Source organism: Colius striatus, chromosome 3, assembly GCF_028858725.1.
Source record: "Colius striatus isolate bColStr4 chromosome 3, bColStr4.1.hap1, whole genome shotgun sequence".
NCBI classification, from domain to species: Eukaryota; Metazoa; Chordata; class Aves; order Coliiformes; family Coliidae; genus Colius; species Colius striatus.
This window is the reverse complement of record NC_084761.1, coordinates 17,446,278-17,468,134: the sequence shown is the minus strand read 5'-3', so window position 1 is coordinate 17,468,134 and position 21,857 is coordinate 17,446,278. Positions and strand designations below refer to the sequence as shown.

General features: G+C 47.9%; 2 protein-coding genes across 7 annotated transcripts; one reads left to right on the top strand and one right to left on the bottom strand.

The window, feature by feature from the left end:
- Positions 1-2,220: 2,220 nt before the first annotated feature.
- On the top strand, positions 2,221-17,863 carry ZDHHC4 (zinc finger DHHC-type palmitoyltransferase 4). Of its 3 annotated transcripts, none has more exons than XR_009818554.1 (7): positions 2,221-2,761; positions 5,366-5,439; positions 7,115-7,293; positions 7,397-7,522; positions 8,176-8,420; positions 9,442-12,950; positions 16,916-17,863. XR_009818554.1 is itself a non-coding variant. In XM_061994335.1 (7 exons), exons 2-7 carry the CDS (start codon positions 2,639-2,641, stop codon positions 9,721-9,723), a joined length of 1,029 nt encoding a protein of 342 aa, XP_061850319.1. In that variant the 5' UTR covers positions 2,221-2,550; positions 2,631-2,638; the 3' UTR covers positions 9,724-15,838. The 3 variants fall into 3 exon arrangements, 1 of the variants encoding a protein (XP_061850319.1); XR_009818555.1 differs by lacking the exon at positions 16,916-17,863 and adding an exon at positions 14,365-15,837; XM_061994335.1 differs by lacking the exon at positions 16,916-17,863 and having other exon boundaries at positions 2,221-2,550; positions 2,631-2,761; positions 9,442-15,838.
- On the bottom strand, positions 11,332-21,648 carry E4F1 (E4F transcription factor 1). Of its 4 annotated transcripts, none has more exons than XM_061994331.1 (14): positions 21,418-21,648; positions 20,836-20,987; positions 20,600-20,699; positions 20,025-20,230; positions 19,702-19,822; positions 19,270-19,422; positions 18,237-18,403; positions 17,473-17,709; positions 17,087-17,192; positions 16,359-16,576; positions 15,795-15,993; positions 14,456-14,616; positions 13,066-13,128; positions 11,332-12,437 (listed from the first exon to the last, which is right to left on the bottom strand). In XM_061994331.1, exons 1-14 carry the CDS (start codon positions 21,572-21,574, stop codon positions 12,090-12,092), a joined length of 2,388 nt encoding a protein of 795 aa, XP_061850315.1. In that variant the 5' UTR covers positions 21,575-21,648; the 3' UTR covers positions 11,332-12,089. The 4 variants fall into 4 exon arrangements, with proteins under 4 accessions (XP_061850315.1, XP_061850317.1, XP_061850318.1 ...); XM_061994333.1 differs by having other exon boundaries at positions 17,473-17,706; XM_061994334.1 differs by having other exon boundaries at positions 18,237-18,364.
- Between the last annotated feature and the right edge of the window lie 209 nt (positions 21,649-21,857).

Sequence of the window (21,857 nt, the reverse complement as noted above, 5' to 3'; positions counted from 1 at the left end):
AGCCTGGGCTGGGAAGGTGGCAGCGTTGAGCTGGATGGGAAACAACCTCCCTAGGAAACCTGGGGACTGGACATGGGATGGGGTGAAGCCTTACGAAGGAGAGCAGCAGGGACCTGCTCTGCTCAATTTGAAGGTGAGCACGATGTGGCAGAGCATCTTCCTCACGCTTGTGCCCTCTGTGTTCACACATGTCACTGCTGCAAGTGACTTGCAGCCACCCTGCTGCTCCTCCTGTCCTCTCCTGCTCTGGTGTTGGTGATGCTCTGCTGGAGATGGGACATGGCTCCTTTCTCACAGGTTCTGCACAAACACAAGTCTCCTCAGCAGCTGAGGTCTGCAGGCATGTGTCGGGGGGAGCGTGCGCTGCCTTCCCATGTTGACACAGAAATGCACACACCTTCCTACAAACCATCAGGGCATCTTCTTTGCCCTTCACTCCCAAACAAGCAGGCAAAAACTCCAGTGCATATTCTTTTTTTTTCCCAGCAAGTGAAGTAATTGCCTCTTTTCCCTTCACTTTTAGTAAATTGAGTATTTTAAAACACTGAGTTCATTTTAGTCCTTGCAAGAAAATAGTTACAGGATTCTGAGCTACTGAGAAGATTGTTTCCTTGAAGACTTTCTGATAGGCTTTGACAAAACTTTTTAACTGATTTTCCAGTGCTTGGATTGAATGAGCCTGTCTCAACCTGCTAGTGAAGGAGTTGCTGGTTGTTTGGTCCTTGAGTACAGCCTGTAACGCCACTAAGAGTGGAAGTTGCTCCTTGGTGGCACTTGCTGCAGCTCCTGCCAGGGACCTGCCTGTGCCCTCAGACATACCAGCCACCTCACTCCCACACTGACCCCAGCCTCCCAGCCCAAGGCCCCTTCTATGCTGAAAAGCTTGCCAATGTCCCAGATCTACAGCTGTGCCCGGAGCAGTGCAGAAATTCTGCTCTATCAGTAGGAAGAGAAAAAATGGCTTTCTCCCAGTGTCCTCTATCAGGAGCAGAGTACCTCAGGCTGCACTCTAGGAGAGCTCTGTGCTGGCAATATTTCGGCTGCATTTTTCTCTCTCAGGTTCTTGTTTGGTATGTTGGGGGCCAAGAACTTACCAGGGGAAAAAAAAACAAAGTTTCCCTTCCTGAAACCCAACCTCACTTTCCACCATTGCATGTTGACCGAGCGAATGAATTTCATCCTCTCGGTGCCAAAGCAGCCCGGGCACCCCGCTGAGGGCTTACCTGTTGTGCCCAAGATCCAGCCAGCGGCAGACTGGGACCCAGAGCCGGCAAAATCATCACAGCACCCTCGAAGCTTTTGGATCAGTTACCGGCGGCAGCAACCGTCTGAGTTTCTATGGCAAACTCTACCCATGCACCGTAACCCAATCGGCCGCTCATTAACGGTGCTCAGGAGAGCACGGGCCGCCCTGCCCGCTGGGACGGTTTCAGTTGACAGCCGCCACGTAAGGAACCGGCACAGCACTTTGATCTCCCCAGCACACCACTTTGATCTCCCTGCTTTAGTCGACCACAGCCTGGATCGGGATGAGATCCCTACGGATGCTTGAGCAAACTCACTTCTGCCTCTTACAGCATGTGGGATGCCATAGGAAGAGAGGAGGCATCGTATTAAAAGGGAATGTAACACTCAGAGCTCCTGTGGAAGGCAAAAAAGGGGTTTGCTTTGGAGGAGGTTCCACCAAAGGGACAAGCCCGGACATTCCTGCAGATCCCAAAGGAATCGCCCGGGAAGCACCATGCCTGTGGGCAGTGTTACACAGACCTTCGCGAGACAGAAGCAAACAACGCACCAGCCGCACTCAACTCGCGGGGAAGCGAGCAGCCCGGGGCCGCGACAACTCGACACACAACTCCGGGAGTTACAAAACACGATCTAACGTTTATTTCAACTGCTCTGACATCGTTTTCTGCTGCGGAGGAAGGCAGAGGGCCAGAGCCAGGCGCTCTCCCCAGCAGCCCCAGCTCCTGCAGGAGGCGGCGGCCTACTTCTCGCCCGGTGCGGAGCCGCATCCCGGTGCGCGGCCCAGCGCGGCCTGGTCCCGACGCCGCCGACCCGCTCCCCTGGGCGCGGGGGCGGCCCGTCCCGGAAGCGCGCGCTGCCGCCGCGCGGGGGCGGCTCGGCGATGGATTAGGCGGGCTGGCGGGAGGCGCGGCGGGGGCGGCTCGGCGATGGATCCGCCGGCCTGGCGGGAGGCGCGGCGGGGCCCGCTCCGTGCTGCGGGCTGAGGGGACGCGCGCGCGCTGCCCCCGCACCGCTGTCGCGGCCCCTCGGCACCCACGGCCCCGCGCCCCGCCGCTCTGCCCGGGGCACCCTGCAGCTCCCGCTGCCCCGGGGCTCTCCGGGCCGGCCCTCGGTGCCCGGGGTCGGGTTGGCCGTCCCCGCTGCAGGCAGCACACGGAGCCCGAGGCCTGGCGGGCGCCGGGCCCCTCCGTCCCCTGTCCCTGCAGAAACACGTACACCGTGCGGATGACGTTAGCCCCGGAGTCCCGGGCAGCTGGGCAGCGCCGGCGGCATCGCCAGCTGCCGCAGCGCCGTGCTGCAGCGGTGCGCTGAACAGCGTGAAGCGCGGCTGGGCCCGGGCACTGCGCCGAGGGCACTAACGAGCCGCTTCTGTTACGTTACAGGGCTCAGGATGGACTTTCTGACACTCTTCCTGATTTACTTGTGTTGTGTTCTCGTAACTGCCGCTCTGCTCTGCGTCTGCTCGGGAAGAAAAGAGAGTTTTCTCGCAAGAAGTGTCAGCGGTGCGAGCCAGGTAAAGAACTGAGCTTTCAGAGCCACGATCATCTCCCGTTCTGGCAGCTGACCCGCCGTAGTTCCTTGTGCTGAAACCAGTGTAAAAAATGCTAGTGTGTCTGTTAGAGTGACAATACAGTGTGTCCAGTATTTCACCCTGTTCTGACAACCCTCGAGTAAGTGCTCGTTGGGATTGGAAGTAGAAGTACACTTCCTTTTGGCTAACCAAGTCCTGCCCAAGCAGGCAGTAAAAAACGAGCTGTGTCATACACAGACAAGTTGTGTCAGCAGGTTGAGGCATCACTTTTTTTCTGTTGTATCTGGTGGAAGGACAAGGGGTAATGGGATGAAGCTGGAACACAGAAAGTTCCATTTAAACATAACGAGTGTGGAGTCTCCTTCCCTGGAGGTCTTCAAAACACGTTCCTGTGCAACCTGATGTAGGTGGACCTGCTTTGACAGGGAGGTTGGACTAGATGATCTCTAAAGGTCCCTTCCAACCATACCATTCTATGATTCTGCAGCCCCTGTTCTGTGTGTGCCAGCCTGTCCAGCTGTAGGCACTGCAGGAGAGAGAGCAGTAAGGATGGAACTGCTTGCAATACTGAAAGTGACACTGTAACACATCAGCTCTGAGAAATGAGATAATAATGTGGCCCCAAGTATATGCATTTTTATGGTATTTGCTGTTCTCATTAAGATGAAAAAGTGAGGGAGAGGTTTGAAGATTAAAAGAGGGAGAGAATTACAACTGCTAGGAAATATTTTAGGGGAAGCTTTTTAATGTGAGTCTATAATAATACTGCAGGCTGTTGTTCCCTAAGAAAGAGAGAGGAATGAAGAGCTTTAAAAGAGGATTAAGAATTGGCATTTTAGTGTAAAAACAGGGAATTAATTGAAAAGGCACTAGCTTATTTTTCAGTCTGTTGGGCTGTATCTGAATCAAGAAGAAGATAAAAAAAAGAAACTTGTAGCATTCTTGGAAGGGATATGAGAGTTCCCATTTGTAAATAGTATTTCATGCTGTTTACAGGAGTCTAAACAGACTTTGATTTTTATTGCTACTGTGGCAATTACTTTTTATTTTGCTTTAAAGACATGCAGATCCTTGTGCAGAGACATTTATTATTTTTCCACATTTCTTAATAGCTGTTTCTATGAAACACGTGTAGCAACCAGCAATTAAAATGCTGCTGCTTTTTAAAGTCACTGTCTGGAGAAACGTAACCGTTGCATGAACTAAATGTAGGAAATTCTACATAGTTTCTCTAGACTCTGCATTTTAAATTAATTTCTGGCTAACTAATGAGGCATGCTAAGCCTGGGAGTCTGCTGGAGTTGTTTGACTGCACTCCTGTAGGATCACACACAGTATTCACGAGAGCAATGTGAACCCATTCACTTGCACAGAGAACAGCTGTTCCTGGCCCTGTGGCAAGTCACTTCCCCCCTCAGTCTCTTTCCTGACTGCCTGCGATTCAGTTGTGTGAGGTGGTTGTATCTTTGTGCAGGTCTTCTCATTCTCCTCTATTTCTGTCTTTGCTGTGAGCACAAGTCATATTGGCAAGAGCCTTTTGATTTGGCATGAGGAAAAGCTGAACTACAGGGGCTTGCTGTACTGCCTGTGGGGGAAATGGGGGATGCTGAAGGTACTGTTAGACTGTACTAACATACAGCTAATTGACATGTGAATTTTGCAGTTGCATTCAGGTTGCCTTCCCGTCTATTTGTGTGTTTGCTGTTGCAGTACACAGCCTCTTTTTTAAAAAGACTTGTCACTTGAGCTGCTGATACAAGGCATACCAGTTAAAAGAGAAATATTTAACATCTTCTCAACTTCACATATGCTTTTTGCCTTCTGGTCTTTCACATCTGAGACAAGAAGCTCTCGCTGCATATTTTCTTTCCGTGTCAGCTAGAAATAGGCTCTGCTGCACTAATTCCTCCACCACGGATGGAGCAGCGTGTTGCTATAGAGATCTGTCATCTTCTGAGCAGCAGAGTCAAACAATCTGCAGTCACAGGCTGTTGCTGAAGGTTTCACTGAATGAAGAGGGGCAGTTTTCTTCTTTGTTGCGTCTAGCTGGTTTTGAAACGGCAGTTAGACATGGAGTAATCAGACTGGATCGTAGCTGCAGTTGAGGAAGCTGGATTTTTTTATTTTGATGGGGTTTGGCTGGTTTTTTGTTAGCTTGTGAGCTTTTTCCCTTTTCTGGAGGCTTTATCCCTTTGCTTATATCTGCTTGCATCTGTCAGATGTCCCGATGAAGCATATTGTGCTTCAGAAATTGCTCACTTCTATCCCCTGCTTAACCCGTTACCCAGTCTATAACCCGATATAAGCTCCTTACAACTTTCACACATTAACCCAGATATGTTTGTTTGTGCCTGTTGGGCTCCTGAGAATATGGCGCCTCACTCCCATTTTGAAGATCCAAACAGCATGCCTGCCTATACTCCTGTATTAGGAGCTCAGATGCCCCTGAAAGTGAGTTTCTTCCCCGCTGATGTGGCTACAGTGATCCATAACTGAGGGAGCAGGTGACTTGTGGTTTTACTGGGATGTTCCCCAGGGCAGAAGCGATGTGCGATTCAGGTAACTCAGTATTTTCATTTGCTTCAGGTCTTGTCATTTGTAATCCCCACACAGCTCCAGCGAGTGACACACAGGGCACTTCACAGGCTCTTCCACACAAGGTATTGCACTTTTTTTTGTGGTTTTGTTATTTTTTTACTAGTATTTCTGGTTACTATTGGTGAGCTCCTGCCACCGTCAGAGTTTTCAGTATTATCAGATAGTCTCACTTCATTAGAGGAGTTTGTGAGGGGTTACAGATTCTCTTTAAGGTTTTCCACACTGTTGTCTTTCTGTTCCTTGGTTATTGTTGGGACAACGGATGCCCTGAAATATTTGAACATATTGACAAATGAAGATGTTGTGGCTCAGTAGCTTCCAGCGTAACAGATGTTGGTCATGCTGGTGGGAGACTGCATCCATGAGAGAATTACAGCAGACCCTGGCAGCTGCAGATTGAATTTGGGCAGAGCCAGTAATCCTCATCCTCTCCCTCAAATCCCATTAGTCTTAGTCCAGCAGCTCGGGTGTCCAGGTTGCATAAGGGGAAGCTGCACGGCTGCCAATGTGCAGCCTGCTCTGTGAAGGTGAATTTTGTCCTGTAAACTGGTGCTTTAGAATCAGCTTCAGGAACGATTTCAATACTTTTCCTCTGGGGGCAGCAACTCCTGTGTGACAGACACTTCAGGATCATAATGTCCACAGCTGTTTAATATGTGTGTTGAGTGTGTACTGCAGTTGTTTTGTTGCTTGCTGTGCAGGTTCTCTGCTGTTAGCTCGGCTCAAGAGAGAGTGGTCACGCTGTCAAGTGTGCAGCCAGCAGCAGACTAATTATCCAGTGAGCCTCGTGTAGTTGTCCTTGCCAGGTTATACTGTGCACTGGAGGCACTTTGATACTCCACACACGCCCTTTGACTACATTCCCTCATGCAAGCCAGAGATTTCTCAATTCCCACAGAAGTCCCATGAGGCATTGGCACTTGAGGGTATGTTCTTGTAGCCCTGCAGTTGAGGCTCCGCAGGATGCTGCTGGGTTGCACACAGAAATGGAGTGGGAGAGAGCAGCAGTGAGCTTGTCTGCAACGTACTTCCTGCTCTATTAAAATACACATCAGTGGTTATTCAAAAGTCATAATAAAAGCCCAGCAAACTGATGTATAACGCAGAGAACGGTAGGAAGTGAACGTTGCTCTCCTAATGTGTGCCTTATCTGAGCATCCATTTGCCAAGCTGCTGACAGTTGTTGCTCAATATGAAGCATCCGAAACCAACCTGCATGCCAAAAGGTTGTGCAGTGTGTATGGAAGCAGCTGTAGTCTGCTGGCATGTTGGAGCTCCTGTGAGCCATTGTAGCCTCCTGCCACGCTTGTTTTGTAATGGCTGCTCATATTATGACAGGGTTTTTTTGAGATTACCTTTTACTGGGGTTTTCTTTGCTTTAGGAGCAGCACACAGCAAATGTCTTCTGGCAAAATATTCTGTGGCCTGTTGCTGTAGCGTATTTGCCAGCACCAAGGGTGCTTTGTACTTTACTGCTGGAAAAAAACTAAATCCAAAGGAAGTTGCTGTTAATGGAATTGAATTTAGCTGGCATATTTAAAGGAGTGTACGTGAGAAGAAGAGAAGGAGAAGCTACTGGATGGAGAAAACACTATTAACATGCAATCCATGCTGGCCTGAAAACCTAAAAGAGGTGTCTCCTTGCATTTGGAAAGTCTTTGCTGATCACCTCTAAGCGTACTTGACCTGTCAGTCAGGATGCTGAGTATTAAATAGACTGTTCCCTTTCTGTTACAGAAGCTGTCTGTTTGTTGCTCTGCACATAGCCCTGCAAGCTGCAGTGTATGGGGAATACACATGGGAAGTGTTTGTTTACTGCTGGGAGATGCAGTTCCACCTCCTCCTCCTGCTGCTGCCCTACCTGCTGTTGGCTGGGAACGTAGGCTGCTTCATTCTCTGCTCCCGGGCTGACCCTGGTAAGCTCCTGCTGATGGTGAGCTGTAGCTGTTTGAAAACAGAACCTAAAAAAAAATGTTACAAACACTGTTACTTTAACTATGTTTCTTGTTTCTTTCTCAGGTGTAATAACAAAATCAAATCATTCATCACTGGTTAAGATTTATGCATATGATGGTGTATTATTTCAGAAAGGCACCGTGTGTCCTGTGTGCGACATGGAGAAGCCAGCCAGATCTAAACATTGCAGTAAGAATCTTCACTTCCTTGAAGAGCATAACAGTAATACTTGCCCAAATTAATTCTTCATCAATAACTGCAGTTCACACCACAGCTGTTCTGTTACCCAGCTTGACCCACACCGGACTGTGTTCATTTTACTGGGGTCCCAGATCACAGCTGCCCTTTGCATTCCATATTCCTTTACATGGAACAGTTTTCCTGCTGTTTCTTCTCACTGAAATTACCATTTCCAGGATATCATTTGGGGTCAGGAACAGGAAAGCTTTTCATCATCTAGAAGTTAACTGAAAAATCATCACTTGTCAAGACACGAAACACTTAGTGTTTCTCTTGCAGAATTTGCTGTTACTGTCTCAAAACTGGGAGCTCCAGTCTCTGTCTTTTCATATGTTTTGCTAGTCAGTGCTGACAGAGAAACTGAAGTCTTTGAGCTGCAGTCTTGGTGAATAAAAGAGGAAATGAGATACATGTCTTTGGTTTTAGTATTGGGAGGAGTTTATGCTACGCAATTGAAATGAATGTATTTGCTTAAAAAGCTGTCAGCTAAATCATAACCGTAATTTTCACTTTCTTCATTCAGATGAAAAACTAACCTAAACTGTGTAAAAATGCAATTGGTTACTTAAACTCCAAATGACGAGACTGTCTCATCCCATCAGGTTTCTGCGGGCTGTGTGTACATCGCTTTGATCACCACTGCGTGTGGGTCAACAACTGCATCGGTGCCTCCAATGCCAAGTATTTCTTCCTTTACCTCTTCTCCCTGACTGCCATGGCTGCAGCCATTGCGACCATCACAGCGGCGCTTCTCATCCAAGTGGTGCTGCTGTCCAACATGATGCAGGGGAGTTACATCGATGAGCAAGGACAAGAGCATGCCATTGACATTCTCTTCGTCATCCAGGTAAGTTAATGCTATCTGGGTTTATTAGCTTATACAAAGGTTTGTCTCAGTCTTTGCTTTCAGGAATCTTGTGAGTCCACCTGTTCTCCCAAGCGGGAGGTGGACAGACTGCAGATTTTTATCAGCTTTATGTAGCTGATTCTGTTTAGAAATTGCCATTGCAGAATATTATAAAACTACAGGGTCTCTCTTCCAGCACTTCATTCTGCTCTCCCATTCATCAGATTTCTGTCTCCAGGCTGCATTCACTCAGCAGATCTGATTCATAAAGAATGACTGTGACATTTGGGAAACAGTTAACAACCCTTGAGATACCTTCATGAAGATGTTAAAGCAGGACCCTACTACCCTGGGATTTAGATACTTCAGTATTTTCTCTCACATACAAGGGTGACTTTGAGTCTTTCTAGCACTTCAGTCATTTATGTTTCAATCCCCTCATCTTTTTCTGTAGCATAGCAGTAAGGTGCTAAGTAGTAAATGCTCTATTTTTTCCTTATCCTAGACAACAGATGTTTCAGTCTTGGCCTCTTACAATGGGATCTTGGCCAGGCAATGTTTGCTCGTGTTTGAGCAGCACCATTCCCACTCCCTGGTAGTGGAATTTCACTCAGAAAAGGGTGGCTTAAACTGTATCATGTCAGAAAATCCTGAAGTAGTACCAGATTGTAGCCTCTTCATTTGGCGGTTTGTTTTCAGATGGTCTACATTAATTACTTTTTAATTAAAGCCAAAACAACCCTAAGAAGCAAAACTCCAGTAAGAAATACAAATAGTCAGAGGTAGATGAGTATAGAATATACTCCCACACATTACCAAGACTTGTGAGGAAATCCATTTCTGGAAATCTATATGCTGTATCAACTCAGGAAAGGACCATTGCTGAGGTGGATGGAGGATGGGCTGTGTGTCAGTTACCTGTGCCTATGGGTGTGCCTTTCAGTTGGTGTGTTGCTTACATGTCTCTATGTGATTTAATGCTCCAACTTTTAAACTAAGTTATTATCTTCTTTCTTTGCAGCACCTTTTCTTGACTTTTCCTAGGATTGTCTTCATGCTTGGTTTTGTTATTCTTCTCACACTCGTACTGGGTTCATACTGCTGCTTCAATCTCTATTTGGCCTTCACCAACCAAACTGCCAATGAATGGTATAAATCCAGAAGATACGGGTATTCCCACCACCTAACACTGCAGCCCCGTGACAGACTTGTCTACAAACACATTTATTCCAAAGGAATCTGGAAGAATTTAAAGGAAATCTTTAAGCCTCCTACAGCGTTGGAAAGAAAGAAGAAAATGTGAAGATGTTCTTTTTGTAAGACCCAATTTCAGCGGTGCACTTTGATGCCCCAAACAGCTTTTGTATAAAAGATGACTGTATTTCAATTAAGCAATTGGAAAACATGTTTTCATAAAGCTCACCAGTCTTCAAAAAACTGGAGTTCTCCCCAGTGTGTCTGTAACACTGCTCACTACCAGCTGTGACAGCGGCCTGTTGGTCTTTTCAGACAGTCATGGTACAGAAGCAAGCTGGACAAGGTGGGTTCAGCTAAGGAGCACATACCCAAGGACCTGGGATTTTTCCAGTTACTGTTCTGTATGCTGCAGAATATATACCACTGTGTAATGGGCAAACTGAGCTCCTGAGTTATTCTGGTGCATCTTCCGTGGGACTTCCTGCAGGAGCTTTTACAGGAACGTGCCACACTTCTGGAAAGGACACTTATTTGTCAATTAGTCACATTTTTCCCCCTGCAGGAATAAGAGTAACTGACAGCTCGCTCCAGCATGTTCTCATTAACACCGCCTCAGCAGAGCACTACTGAAGGTACTTCATATGGTGAGATGTCTGAGGTGAAGCTTAGTCCTCTTGGTTCCTGTTCAGAGGGAGCAGGAGGGATTTTGCTGGCACAATGAGGCAAGTTTGGTCCCTCTCTTCCTCAAGTTAATCTTTTCCTCTACGTATGCACTTTCAAGGGAAGAACCAACAAAGAGGTGCAACGAACTTCTGGCAAGCTTCATCTTTTTCGGAGTACCTTTGTTTGACAAATAATGAGCCCTTGAACAGTATCCAGAGTGGGTTGCATATATTTAGATAGTAAACCCCATGATTGCTGGCAGAATCTTAACCTGCAGAAGCCACCTTCTACTGCATATGTGTGCTAGTATGAAGCATCTTAATTTCAGAAAGGAAAGTACAGCAAGTGCTACTTCTTCTAACCTGCCAAGTCTGCTTCTTGGTATCAGTTTTCAGCTCCTTCAAAATAAGATATCATTTCAGCCTTGGAGTCATGAAAATGGTGCACTTCTGGACAGAACTTCAACATCCTGACAAGGGTATCAGAAATTTGATGCTGAGCTCTGGCTATACAGGCCCTGGCAGATCACAGACTTAATCCTTCTGACATTCCTCACCTTGCTCCCAGTGTGTGATGTATCCGTTCATAGCAAGAGGCTCAACCATCTCTTAGGCATTTCTTTGTATTGGAGCATTTTGCAGCAGAGGAGTTCATGAGGCTGTTTTAGGGCTGCCCACCCGCTGAACAGGCCTCTTTGAAAGCCAAGCAGTGATGTGGTCTTCCACTTCTGTACCGGGGTTCTCTAGGTGAATGCTGAAAGGCCCTTCGTCGGCGTCCCTCAGGAAAACCTTCTGCCTTAACAGCACAAGACCAAAGTGAACTTAAAGCTCGGCAAGTGGCCTTATGAAATCCCTCTAACAAGGGATAACTCAAAAGATCTCCAAAGTGTAGACGAACTGGCTGCTACTAGAGCCTTGTGCTTGTTTGGAGAAAAACAGTGTGTTTGACTCACCCAACAATGAGGGTTCCCTAAGCACAATGCTAAGTGCCCCTGTTCTCATCCCAGAAATTCTTCTTGAGTGATAATACAGCAGGAATTAGAAAAATAGAGTAAGAAATTTAAATAATTTTATTTTTAAAAATGTATTTATTTACATGCTGAATCTGTACAATATGCAATTAAAAATCCATATATGGTTTTAAAAAAAAAGGAAAAAAATCATATACAATATGGCTTTACACACCAACAGACTGGCTCTCAGAGCAGCCTGTCTGGCATTGCAAGGGTGCAAGGATGCATCCTTTCATCAACCAGTACAATAAGGCTACTTGTCCAGGATATAAAGTAAAAGAAAGAGAAGAATACTGCAGTGCCATGCCTTAAGGAGGACTAAAGTAGTGAGGCCAAAGGCATGGAAGTTTTTGAGTGGTGGTGAATGCACACCTGCACTCCTTAGGTTTGGTTTTCTTGTTTTAATGTAAGCATGTGATTAAGTAGTCTCTCATGAGACCCTACTTACTTGCTTCACTTTGGGAGTCCTTTTAAATACCAGAACATTCCTGCCCTGTGGTCAGAGATAAAACTAAGATCCTTTGCAAAGCACTTATTTGAAGCATCTGTACAAAATACTGAAGCTGTCGAATACAGCCTATCCATCACTTCCACAGTATAACCATGCAGAGGGTTTTACTGTGATTTCCATCTTAAACAAAAATAGTCTCAGGGCTGTACCATCCTGTTAAGCCACTTACCTCTGGAAGCATTCTGTCCCTTGCTCTCTGAACAATTACAATGGCAAACTTAGGACTGATCCCCTTCCCCAAAAGAGCAAGTTTTAGATTAACCCCTGTCACTCTTCTCGCTGTCCATTAGATGATCACAGTCTGGACTTCCACCTCCCCCTCCTGGGAGGCAATCACAAACTCTCCTGCGTGTTCCATGATCTCGATGTCCTCAGATGCCACCATGGTGACGGTCCCCTCCTCTGTCTGGATGCTGCCCTCGGCAGTCAGCACTGCTCCCTCCCCGATGGCAGAGGCCAGCGTCATGGCCACCTGCTCCGTCAGGCTCTCGGGGGTCGCGATGGTGATGGTGTCTGCGGCATCCGCGCTCACTTCCGAGTTTTCTGCCACTGTGACGTTCTGTACAATGATCTGGTGGCCAGAGTTTGTCTGATTAACTATTTGTTGCACAACCTTCATGATGTGGCTGTCGACCTATGTGAAGAGAAAACAGGCCATGTTATCACTTGGTGTGTTGTACTCAGAAGGACAGACCATTATGGTCACCATAAAGCGCTCAATGCCCAGCAGCGCAGTACAAGCAGCATTCAATTCCAGTTTCCTCCGGCTGTCCATAGCAATTCCCATCATCCTGAGAACAGCAGACCCCTAGAACGTGTCCCACCTCACATCACCAAAGATGTTTTGCCAGCAGGGTATTTCCCACACAACGTCAAACTACTGTCTATAGAAAAGTTTTGGCGACACACTCCCAGACATTTGAGCTGACCGAATGCATTCAAGAACCTGGCCAGCCTCTTGACTTTGCAGCAACCAAGATTTCTGGCATTCAGGAATGCCCTAATAGGACGGTTTCCCCAGGGCTGAAGTATGACTGTACAGTTCCACTCAGCAGCAGCTGTGCTCTACTCTATGAAGCTGCCATCACCAAAAGGATCCAGGGCAAACCCAGTGTTCTTACACAGACAGATCTCCAAAACTGCAGAGGTAGGTAAATCAATGAATTGAAGTTGGGTTTATTTAGCATGCCCTTCAGACACTAAAAGTGATTTGTTCCATCTGCAGCAAGTCCCAAAAGTAATAGTTTATGTGACTGCTTTACCTCATGTCTCGTTCCCTCTATTATTTCGGTAGCTTCACTGGTCTCCATGTCTTCAGTAGCAGTCTTGAAAGACAAAAGAATTCCCTTGTTAGATTATTACAAAAAAAAATATTCTATTACCAAGATGTAAGACACTTAAGATCTTCTACTGAAGTCTTTCTGTTCCTCCCATGATGCAGTAGCTACTCTAAAGACAACTCCTTGAAATTCCTTCCCAATCCCATTATTGAGAGCTGCTTAAGAGCAATGCAAAGTGCTCACAAATAACTGACAGAAAACATCCTCTCCCAGCAGGACTTGGCCAAGTGGCAGGTTTTTCTCCTGTTGGTGAAAAACTGTGGCAGCACTAAACAGACTTAATAAAGGGAACTGTGTTATGCTGCACAGTTGAGTACTGGCTCTCTGTCATGAACGGGGAGGAAGCAAAACACATGGTTCATTGTTTTTGGCAGCCAGAGTTAAAAACAAGATACTAGTTCAGGCAAAATAAGCTAAATAGAAATGGAAAAAAAGTAAAAGTTGAGGGAAAGCTGAAGCAAGTTTGTAAGGACACAAAATCTGGTATAGTCACAAGTTCTGAGTCTCAGCCTGTCCCTGCTGACATGGTTTATGCCCAGCCAGAAACTCCAGCCCACACAGCCAGTCGCTGCTCCTCTGCCCACAGTGGGATGGGAATCAGGGGGTGGGGGGGGAAAGTAAAACTTGTGGATTGAGATAAGAACGGTTTACTCACTAAAATGAAATAAGATACGATGAAAAGGAACGTAACAAAAAGATAAAACCCAACCAAAAAAAAAACCCCAAACAAGTGCTGCCCAATGAAGTTGCTCCCCACCACTGACCAGTGCCTGAGCAGCAATCAGCCCCTCCTCACCAACTCCCCCCAGTTTCTGTACTGGGCATGACATCCTATGCTATGGGATAGCCCTTTGGCTAGTTCAGGTCACTGTCCTGGCCACACTCCCTCCCAGCTTCTTGGGTACTTCCTCACTGAAACTGAAAAGTCCTTCACTTAGGATAAGCAACAGCTGAAACATCAGGGTGTTATCAGCATTATTCTCACATTAAACTCAAGGCACAGCCCTGTACCAGCTACTGGGGAGAAAATTCACTCTGTCCCAACTGAAATCAGGACAGCCACATTGGCATTCCCGTGACTGTGTTACAGGCAGGACTTCAGAAGTGGGGATGAAGCAGGCTCCTGGTGGTCTCCTCTTGAACAAGGTTAGTCCTACTTACACCTAGGGTCACGCAGGCAGGAGTAGCATTGGTTAGATGCTGTTTTACTTTCTCCCAAAGACCAAGATGAGAAACATGCACAACTGCAAGTTGTTATTGACAAAATACCATGCCAAGTTCAGGAGGAGAAGGCTGTTTACCTACTTCTTACCTCAATGATGTATTCCTGAGTATCTGCCACCACTGAAGAAAACTCTACCAAGACAGTGTGAGGATCTTCAGAAATGACTGTGGCAGCTAAGTTATCAGCTGACTGGCTTTCCTCAGACATTATCACTTCTTCCACCTCTTTCAAAGCAAGGAGGCAGCCACCTGAATGATATTCCAAAAACCACAGGAAAACATTAGTTTTCATAACCAGCTCAAATATGAGCACCTGAAAAAACACTACACAGAACCAATGAGACCTTTTTAACAGGATGCCGCTGACAAGCGAATTGCAGTCAGACCACAGTCGCCCCACCATGACAGGCCAAGAAATGGCCTAGAAAAGGCCTACGTGACAGCAGCCAACAGAACTGAGCCTTGAGCAGAGCAACTGTCCAGTGCCATGTCAAAACACACACAACTAAATTCAGATGTGTGAAACCACACAGGATTTCACAAGCCATATGTAAAGAACTTGCAGGAAGACTTCTGGTATGTTTCTAAGTCACACATCTTTTCTGCTTATGCATTGAATTTCAGTATCTACCTAGGAAAGTTTTTTCTCTCCAATTAACTTGTATTGTCCTTTACAACCTCAATACATCAGCATCACTACCTGAAGCTGGGCTTGGGAGCTAAAGAAGCAGCAGGTCCAGTGCAGCTGATCTGATTAAACAAGATAATGTGTGAAAACTGAACTCTGCTTGAGACATTTTCCTCACAGAACATCCACCCTTACTCAGCGCTTATACAGCATTTCATAAAACCCTCAAATCGGTACAAAGTTAATGCCCAAAACCCTCCAATCTGTAGTCCTCTTCCTCAACACAGAAATCAAGCTCTCTCTGGCATTCCTTTGCAGAAATGTTCATTTTCTCCCTCTCTGTTTCTCCCTCTCCCTCTTGGAGCACAACCACTCCACAGTTCAGCATGACTCTGGAACAGGGGCCACATTCCCCACCTAGGGCAGTGGTGACACTTCAGAGACCACTTGAGCCAGAGTTTGGAGCGGAGAGCCCACAACACTCCTGTGGTTAGATTCTCAATGCAAATTGTGGTTTGGTTATCTTTATTTAGATGTCCTAGATTTTATATTAGAACTGGTTTATGGCTGTTTGTTTCACATCATTTTTGGTCAGAAAGATCACAATAGAAATATTCACTTATATAGGTGAAGAAATAGACACCACGTCTCCTTCAGATGCAGGTGAACAAATGACCTTGGGTGAAGGTCATTAGATCCACTGTGAAAAAGCATTACCATTCAGCCATAAAGCAGCTTCTCCAAACCCAGTCGTGGCAGAGCACACCCCCTGCGACTCAGCTGGGCTCTGCCAGCTCACCTTTGGTTTTTAAGTGCCTGTTGAGAGTGCCATGCTCTGCAAACCCTCGTCCGCACTTGTAGCACTTGAAAGGCTTTTCTCCAGTGTGGTGGCGGATGTGGCGGACCAGGGAGCCCTTCTCCCGAAAGCCCCGGCTGCAGTACTGACACACAAAGGGCTTGTCCTCCAAGTGTGTGCGGAAATGAACCTGCTGGGCATTCTGTACAAACAGGGAAGCAAGACAAGGACAGCTAAAGGGGACATGAAATCCAAGCAAGCGGTATTTTAGCTTACAGTCAACATCTTTGACAGATTCTTTTCATGGAAGGCACAATGAAGACTCAGGTTTATTACTACTGCGTGAATCTTTCCCCACACATGAAGGAAGTTTCTTCACAAATGTGAAGGTTTTATTAAAACTATCCCTCTTTTCCCCACTACAACAAAACCTCCTGGAGCTTCGGATCAAATAAGAGGCGAGTGAGCTGGAATTTGTTCTTTTAGGAGCAAAGCGTTCTAACCTCTCCCAAACCCTGGCTCTGGAAAGGCAAATCTGAAGGCCGAGCTGCTGTGAGGGAGACAAACCTTTGTCTTGTACCGCTTGCCACACTTGGGGCAGGAATAGGGCCGCTCGTCAGAATGCACCCTTCGATGCCCCTTCACGTGGGCGATGGTCTTGTAGAGCTTCCCACACTCCCCGCAGCGGAAACGCCGCTCATTCACATGCACTTCTTGATGCTTTTTTAGTAAATAGCCCTTTGTGAACTCTTTGCCACACTCCTCACACTTAAAAGGCTTGTAATCTGGAGAGAGAGAGAGAGAGAGTACACATGGTTGATGTGGGACAACCAGCAGGAGCTAGTAATCGCTGTAACAAAATTCTTATCAAAAAATTAACCCTGAGAAGGACAGGAGTTATATTTTTAACTGTGTGTATGGGCTTTGTCTCTGTCACGAGTGAATTCTGCTCAAGTGTTGCTCCTTTTTGGTGCCTTTCAAGCAGCATTCAGCCTCTAACCCACCTTGCCTCCCTAATTGGCCTCTTGACAAAATCCTGCTTTCAAGGATGCAGACTCTGAAGCGTGGAAGTACTCTGAATACTCTGAAGTATTTTTTTAACATTTCTTTTACCCTCTATTCAGAGTTCAAACAAAGTCAACCTTCTCATATGAGTGTGTGAAGCATCAATGGATTTGGCATGGCTAACAGCCACATCAAGGCAAGGAACCTGAAACGAAGCAAGCTGACCTATGCTTAAGGTCACAGGGAGACACGGCGCAATTTAGACAACAGCATAAGCAGTAGAACGTTACCTAAATGACCTTTGACGTGAGTTTCAAGGGAAGCAGCTTCACCAAAGGCTTCATTACAGTGAGGACAAATGAAACTTTTGTACCCATTTGTTCTTTCTGCATCTGTCTATTGGAAAGAAAACAGTACGACAGAAATATTTGTTGTACTAGTGTGTACAGTAAGTATTGCTAAGCAGATCCCCAGTGAAATATTCCAGCTTTGACATGAAACAGACCTAGATATTGTTAACAGGAGAGAGTGTGCATATAAAGAACACATGAGAAACATAGCTATCAACACTGACACTAAGGCCCAGGCACAGGGAGGGATGTGCACAGGACAGTGCAGGGGAGTTCACAAGCAAGGAGGATTAAAAAACTAATCTATTTATGGAATACAAACGTACAGACTCCACTTGTTCCACTTCAACACACTGCTCCCCACACGGCTCCTCTTCTGCTTCCACCGCTGCGTTTTCTAGTTCTTCTGTAGCAGCTACAGCAGCTACAGCAGGCTCCTCAGGCTTCTGCATCTCCTCCAGAGCAACTCTCTCTATCACAATACCTGAATTCCTCATGGCCTGCCTCAGCAGGTTCTCACTGTTCACCTCCCCCTCACATGGCAGCTCCTCGGGATGCGACTGCTGAAGGAATAGACAGTCCAGTCACCGGCACAGCACACAACACAGCCTCTTGTTTAGAGTAACGCTGCTACGACAGTTGTACTTTCTAGGGTGTCTAATGCTGTGATACAGGGTTGAAAGACCAACAAGGGAATGGTCTTGGACTGGGGAGGAAGATGAGGGCAGCCTGTACTCTGAAAACATACAATCCAAGGGATAAGCCTTTGCTCCTACCACAGCTTCATAGCAGAGAACAGCCAACAAAAACACCCTCTCCCTGTCTCTATCATCCTGTATGTGGGGGTGAACTCTACTCATCCCTCAGTATGCTACCACATGCTGCTGAGCCTGAGCAGCAGATGGCCAGACAAGATCAGACCAAAGCCTGCCTTCTACACTCTCAGATGAAACAGAAGCTAATTAACCACTTACTTCCACTACATAGATTTACTCTCAGCACCTAAGAGAATTTTGTTCAGGAAGTGAAATACTTGAAAATACTCCTCTGCATGAAACACACAAAAGTATTTAAGAGAAATGACACTCACATCTTGGTCCAGGGATTTCGCATCTACAACAGGAAGTTCCTGCATTTGGACATGGACTTCGTGAAGGACGTTGCCTTTTGCATCTGTCACCAGATGAATGACGGGTGAGGCCTCAATGGATTCACCTGCTATTGGCGAAACGGCATCTGTGTTTGAACCACCAGATCCTTCAAGACAAGCAGCACAATCAAGCACTTAGCAGCTGGCATCCCTCACCCCTTTGCTGTGCCCTGTACAAAACATCTCTTAGGCTATGAGGTTCCTGGTAAACCCATCTTTGCACCAGATCCTCAGACCTTCTTTGCAGCCAATGCCTGGCTACATGCATTTCAGGTTAATAGTTTAGGTCTAGAAATCACTTTTTTCCTGTATAAATGACATAAACTGAATACCACAGAAATACTTTCACAGAATCACAGAATCTCAAGGGCTGGAAGGGATCTCGAAAGATCATCCAGTCCAACCCCGCTGTCAGAGCAGGGCCACCTAGAGTAGGTCACACAGGAACTCATCCAGGTGGGTTTGGAATGTCTCCAGAAAAGGAGACTCCACAACCCATCTGGGCAGCCTGTTCCAGTGCTCCCTCACCTGAACTGGGAAGAAATTCTTCCTTGTGTTTCTTTGGAACCTCTTATGTTCCAGCTTATACCCATTACCCCTTGTCCTATCATTGGCCATCACTGAAAACAGCCTGGCTCCATCCTGCTGACACTCACCCTTTACATATCTGTAAGCATTAATGAGGTCACTCCTCAGAGTTATCCAAGCTAAAGAGCCCAAGCTCCCTCATCCTTTCATCATAAGGGAGATGCTCCACTCCATCAGCCTTGTGGCTCTGCGCTGAACTCTCTCCAGCAGCTCCCTGTCCTTGAACTGAGTGACCGAGAACTGGACACAATATTCCAGATGTGGTCTCACGAGAGCAGAGTAGAGGGGGAGGAGAACTTTTTTCATAACTGAGAAATAACTCTCAGTTCAAGTGCCAGGAACTTGCTCAATCATCTGCAGGTGGGGTGTTGGCAGCACCACTGACCTGTTGCCAGACCATCCTTATTGACCACTATTTCTTTGTTCACATTGAAGCGAATTTTTTCGGTGCAAGGGGTCAGAGACTTCAGGTGCCGAGTCAAAGCTCCGGATTCCCGGAAGCTTTTCCCACATTTCTTGCATTTGTAAGGTCTTTCATCTGGAAATTATAAACATTAAAACAATATTAAACCAACCACTGCCAGTACCGTCTCTGCGCCACAGGCTGCCAGGGGAATGCCTTCGGCTCTTTACAGTGAGCAAACTGCACTCGTCCCAGGAGCTCGCGTTGCCTCCTGGCACCCCAAACATCAAGCTGCCCCACAGTCTCAGCTCAGCAGAATGAAGCTGGAATGAACGCCACTGGAAGGTAAGCTGGATAAACCCCCCACAGCACGCTCCAGCAACAAGGAGTTCTTACTTTGCAGAAGTATCTCACCAGTGTGACGCCGATGGTGTCGAATCAGAGACCCCTTTGTCCTGAAGGACGTTCCACAGAGTTTACATTCATAGTCCTTTCTACTGCTGTGAGTGATCATGTGAGCTTTGAGGATGCTGGCCTATGGAAAGAGGTTCATTTCAAAAGATGTTCCCAAATGGTTATGGATTTTACATTTCAGCTGTAAAAAGCAACGTTTCTTCTGAAAGCAGAACTTCCCTTCTGAAAGTGCAACACGCAGTAGAGAAGCACATGGTTATATCCTAGTTATCCTAACAGCCTAAACGGCTGACTAGCCCAAACACAGCAGAAGGGACACTTACAGTTTTAAATGTCTTCTGGCATAACTCGCACACGTATCGCCCTTCCTTGTTAACCAGCAGCTTAACCTTAATCAGCTCCGTGGAAATATCCTGCTCCTGATCATCGGGGCTGCCTTGCTCTTCAGCAACCTCCCCATCGATGTGACCATTTGGGTTTTCAAACACGTGGTCTCCTGCAACTATGACTTCTTTGATGTGCCCACTGCCTGGGAAAAGGACAGGACGACAGTTATGTTCTTTACAGAAGAGAGCTCCACACAACTACAGCAAAGTGTTTCAGCATTCCATGCAGTGGGAACAAGAAACGGGCATTTTAAGCCTGGAACGTGGGTCTCTGCAACGTTCACGTTATTGCAGCAGAAATATGGACACTTCTGGGATGGACTGTTAGATCTGATTTGCGTGAACAGGGGGAGAATCACAGAGCTGCCCGAGGGATGCCTCTCTGAGCCCTCTCAGCCTGAGCTCAGTGACCCCGAAGTCACTATCACACAAGTCCCACAGAGGAGGACAAGGGGCAAGTACCCAAGCTCCCACCCCCACAGGGCATGGAGGCAAAGCATGCCGAGGCTCACCCACTAGAGCAGATGCGTTGCCAATTTCCTCTGCTATTGAAGACGCCTCAACAACTATATGAGCAACAGTTATCGACTCCTCAACAGATGGAACAACCTGCTGCAACAGATAACATCTCAGCAGAGCAATTTTATGACGTTTAAAAACACTGTACTTGATTCTCTCCCCTCCAACCCAACAGACCGTGGCATCCTAATTATTTTCAGCCATGGCTCGAGGAGAAGCCTGCTGTCACCTTTTGTACTTCTTGGGTGAGGAGACCTGCTGATGCAGCAGCAAGAGCTTCTGGCACACGCTGGCAGACCTTTTGTAATTTGTGTTGCACGAACTCTTCCAAGGAGGTGAACTCCGACTGGCAGCGGCCACACTTGTGCACATCGTCCTCATCTACAATTTAAAACCCAGCCATCGGTTTAGTAAAGCCCGGCACGCCTTAACGAGCAGCGCTTATACCGAAAAACTTTCGGTCTGCGGGTCCTGGCGAGCTCCCACGCCAGAAGCAACGGGGCCCGGGGGGATGTGCTGCCGAAGGGTATTTCGGCTCCCGCCGTGCGGCGGCTCCCGGGGCGATCGCCCCGGCCAGGCCCCGCGGGCCGTCCCGCAGCCCGGATGAGGGACGGGGCGCGGAGACTCCGGCACCTGCCGCCTCCACGGCCCCCGCTGCCACAACAGGCACAGCCGACAGGACCCCTCCACCGAGCGCCGCAGGGGCCGGGTCCGCCGGGCCGGGTCCCCTCGAGTACCTCCGGCCCCGCTTTTCCCCTCGGCTCCAGCCGGGGCCCTGTCGCGGCGGCACCGCCCGCCCCGCGCCTGGTACCTTCCTCGCTGAAGGGCGCCGGCAGGCTGAGGAAGGCGGCGGGGCCGGCGGGCGGCGCGGCGGGGCTGGAACCCGCGGCCGCCGCCCCGCCGCGCTCCTCGGCCGCGGCTGCCGTAAGCCCCGCCGGCCCCGCGCTCGTTGCCATCGCGGCCTCCATGTCGCAACGAGCCGCACCGCCAAGATGGCGGCTTTACGGCCGTGTCGTCATAACAACGGGCCGCGTGCCGCGGGACGGGCCGCTTGCCGCCGGGGCTCGCCGGGCAACGTGGTCCCTGCGCAAGGGTTCCGGGGCCGCGGGCGGCCGGGGCGGAGCCAGTGCCCGGCTCCTGCGGCCTTTGGCCCCCGCGCCCGTGCGGGCCGCGGCCCGACGCGTTACCCAACGCGTTACCTAACGCGTTACCTAACGGGCTCCCCAGCGAGCGCCCGGGCCGCCCAATGGC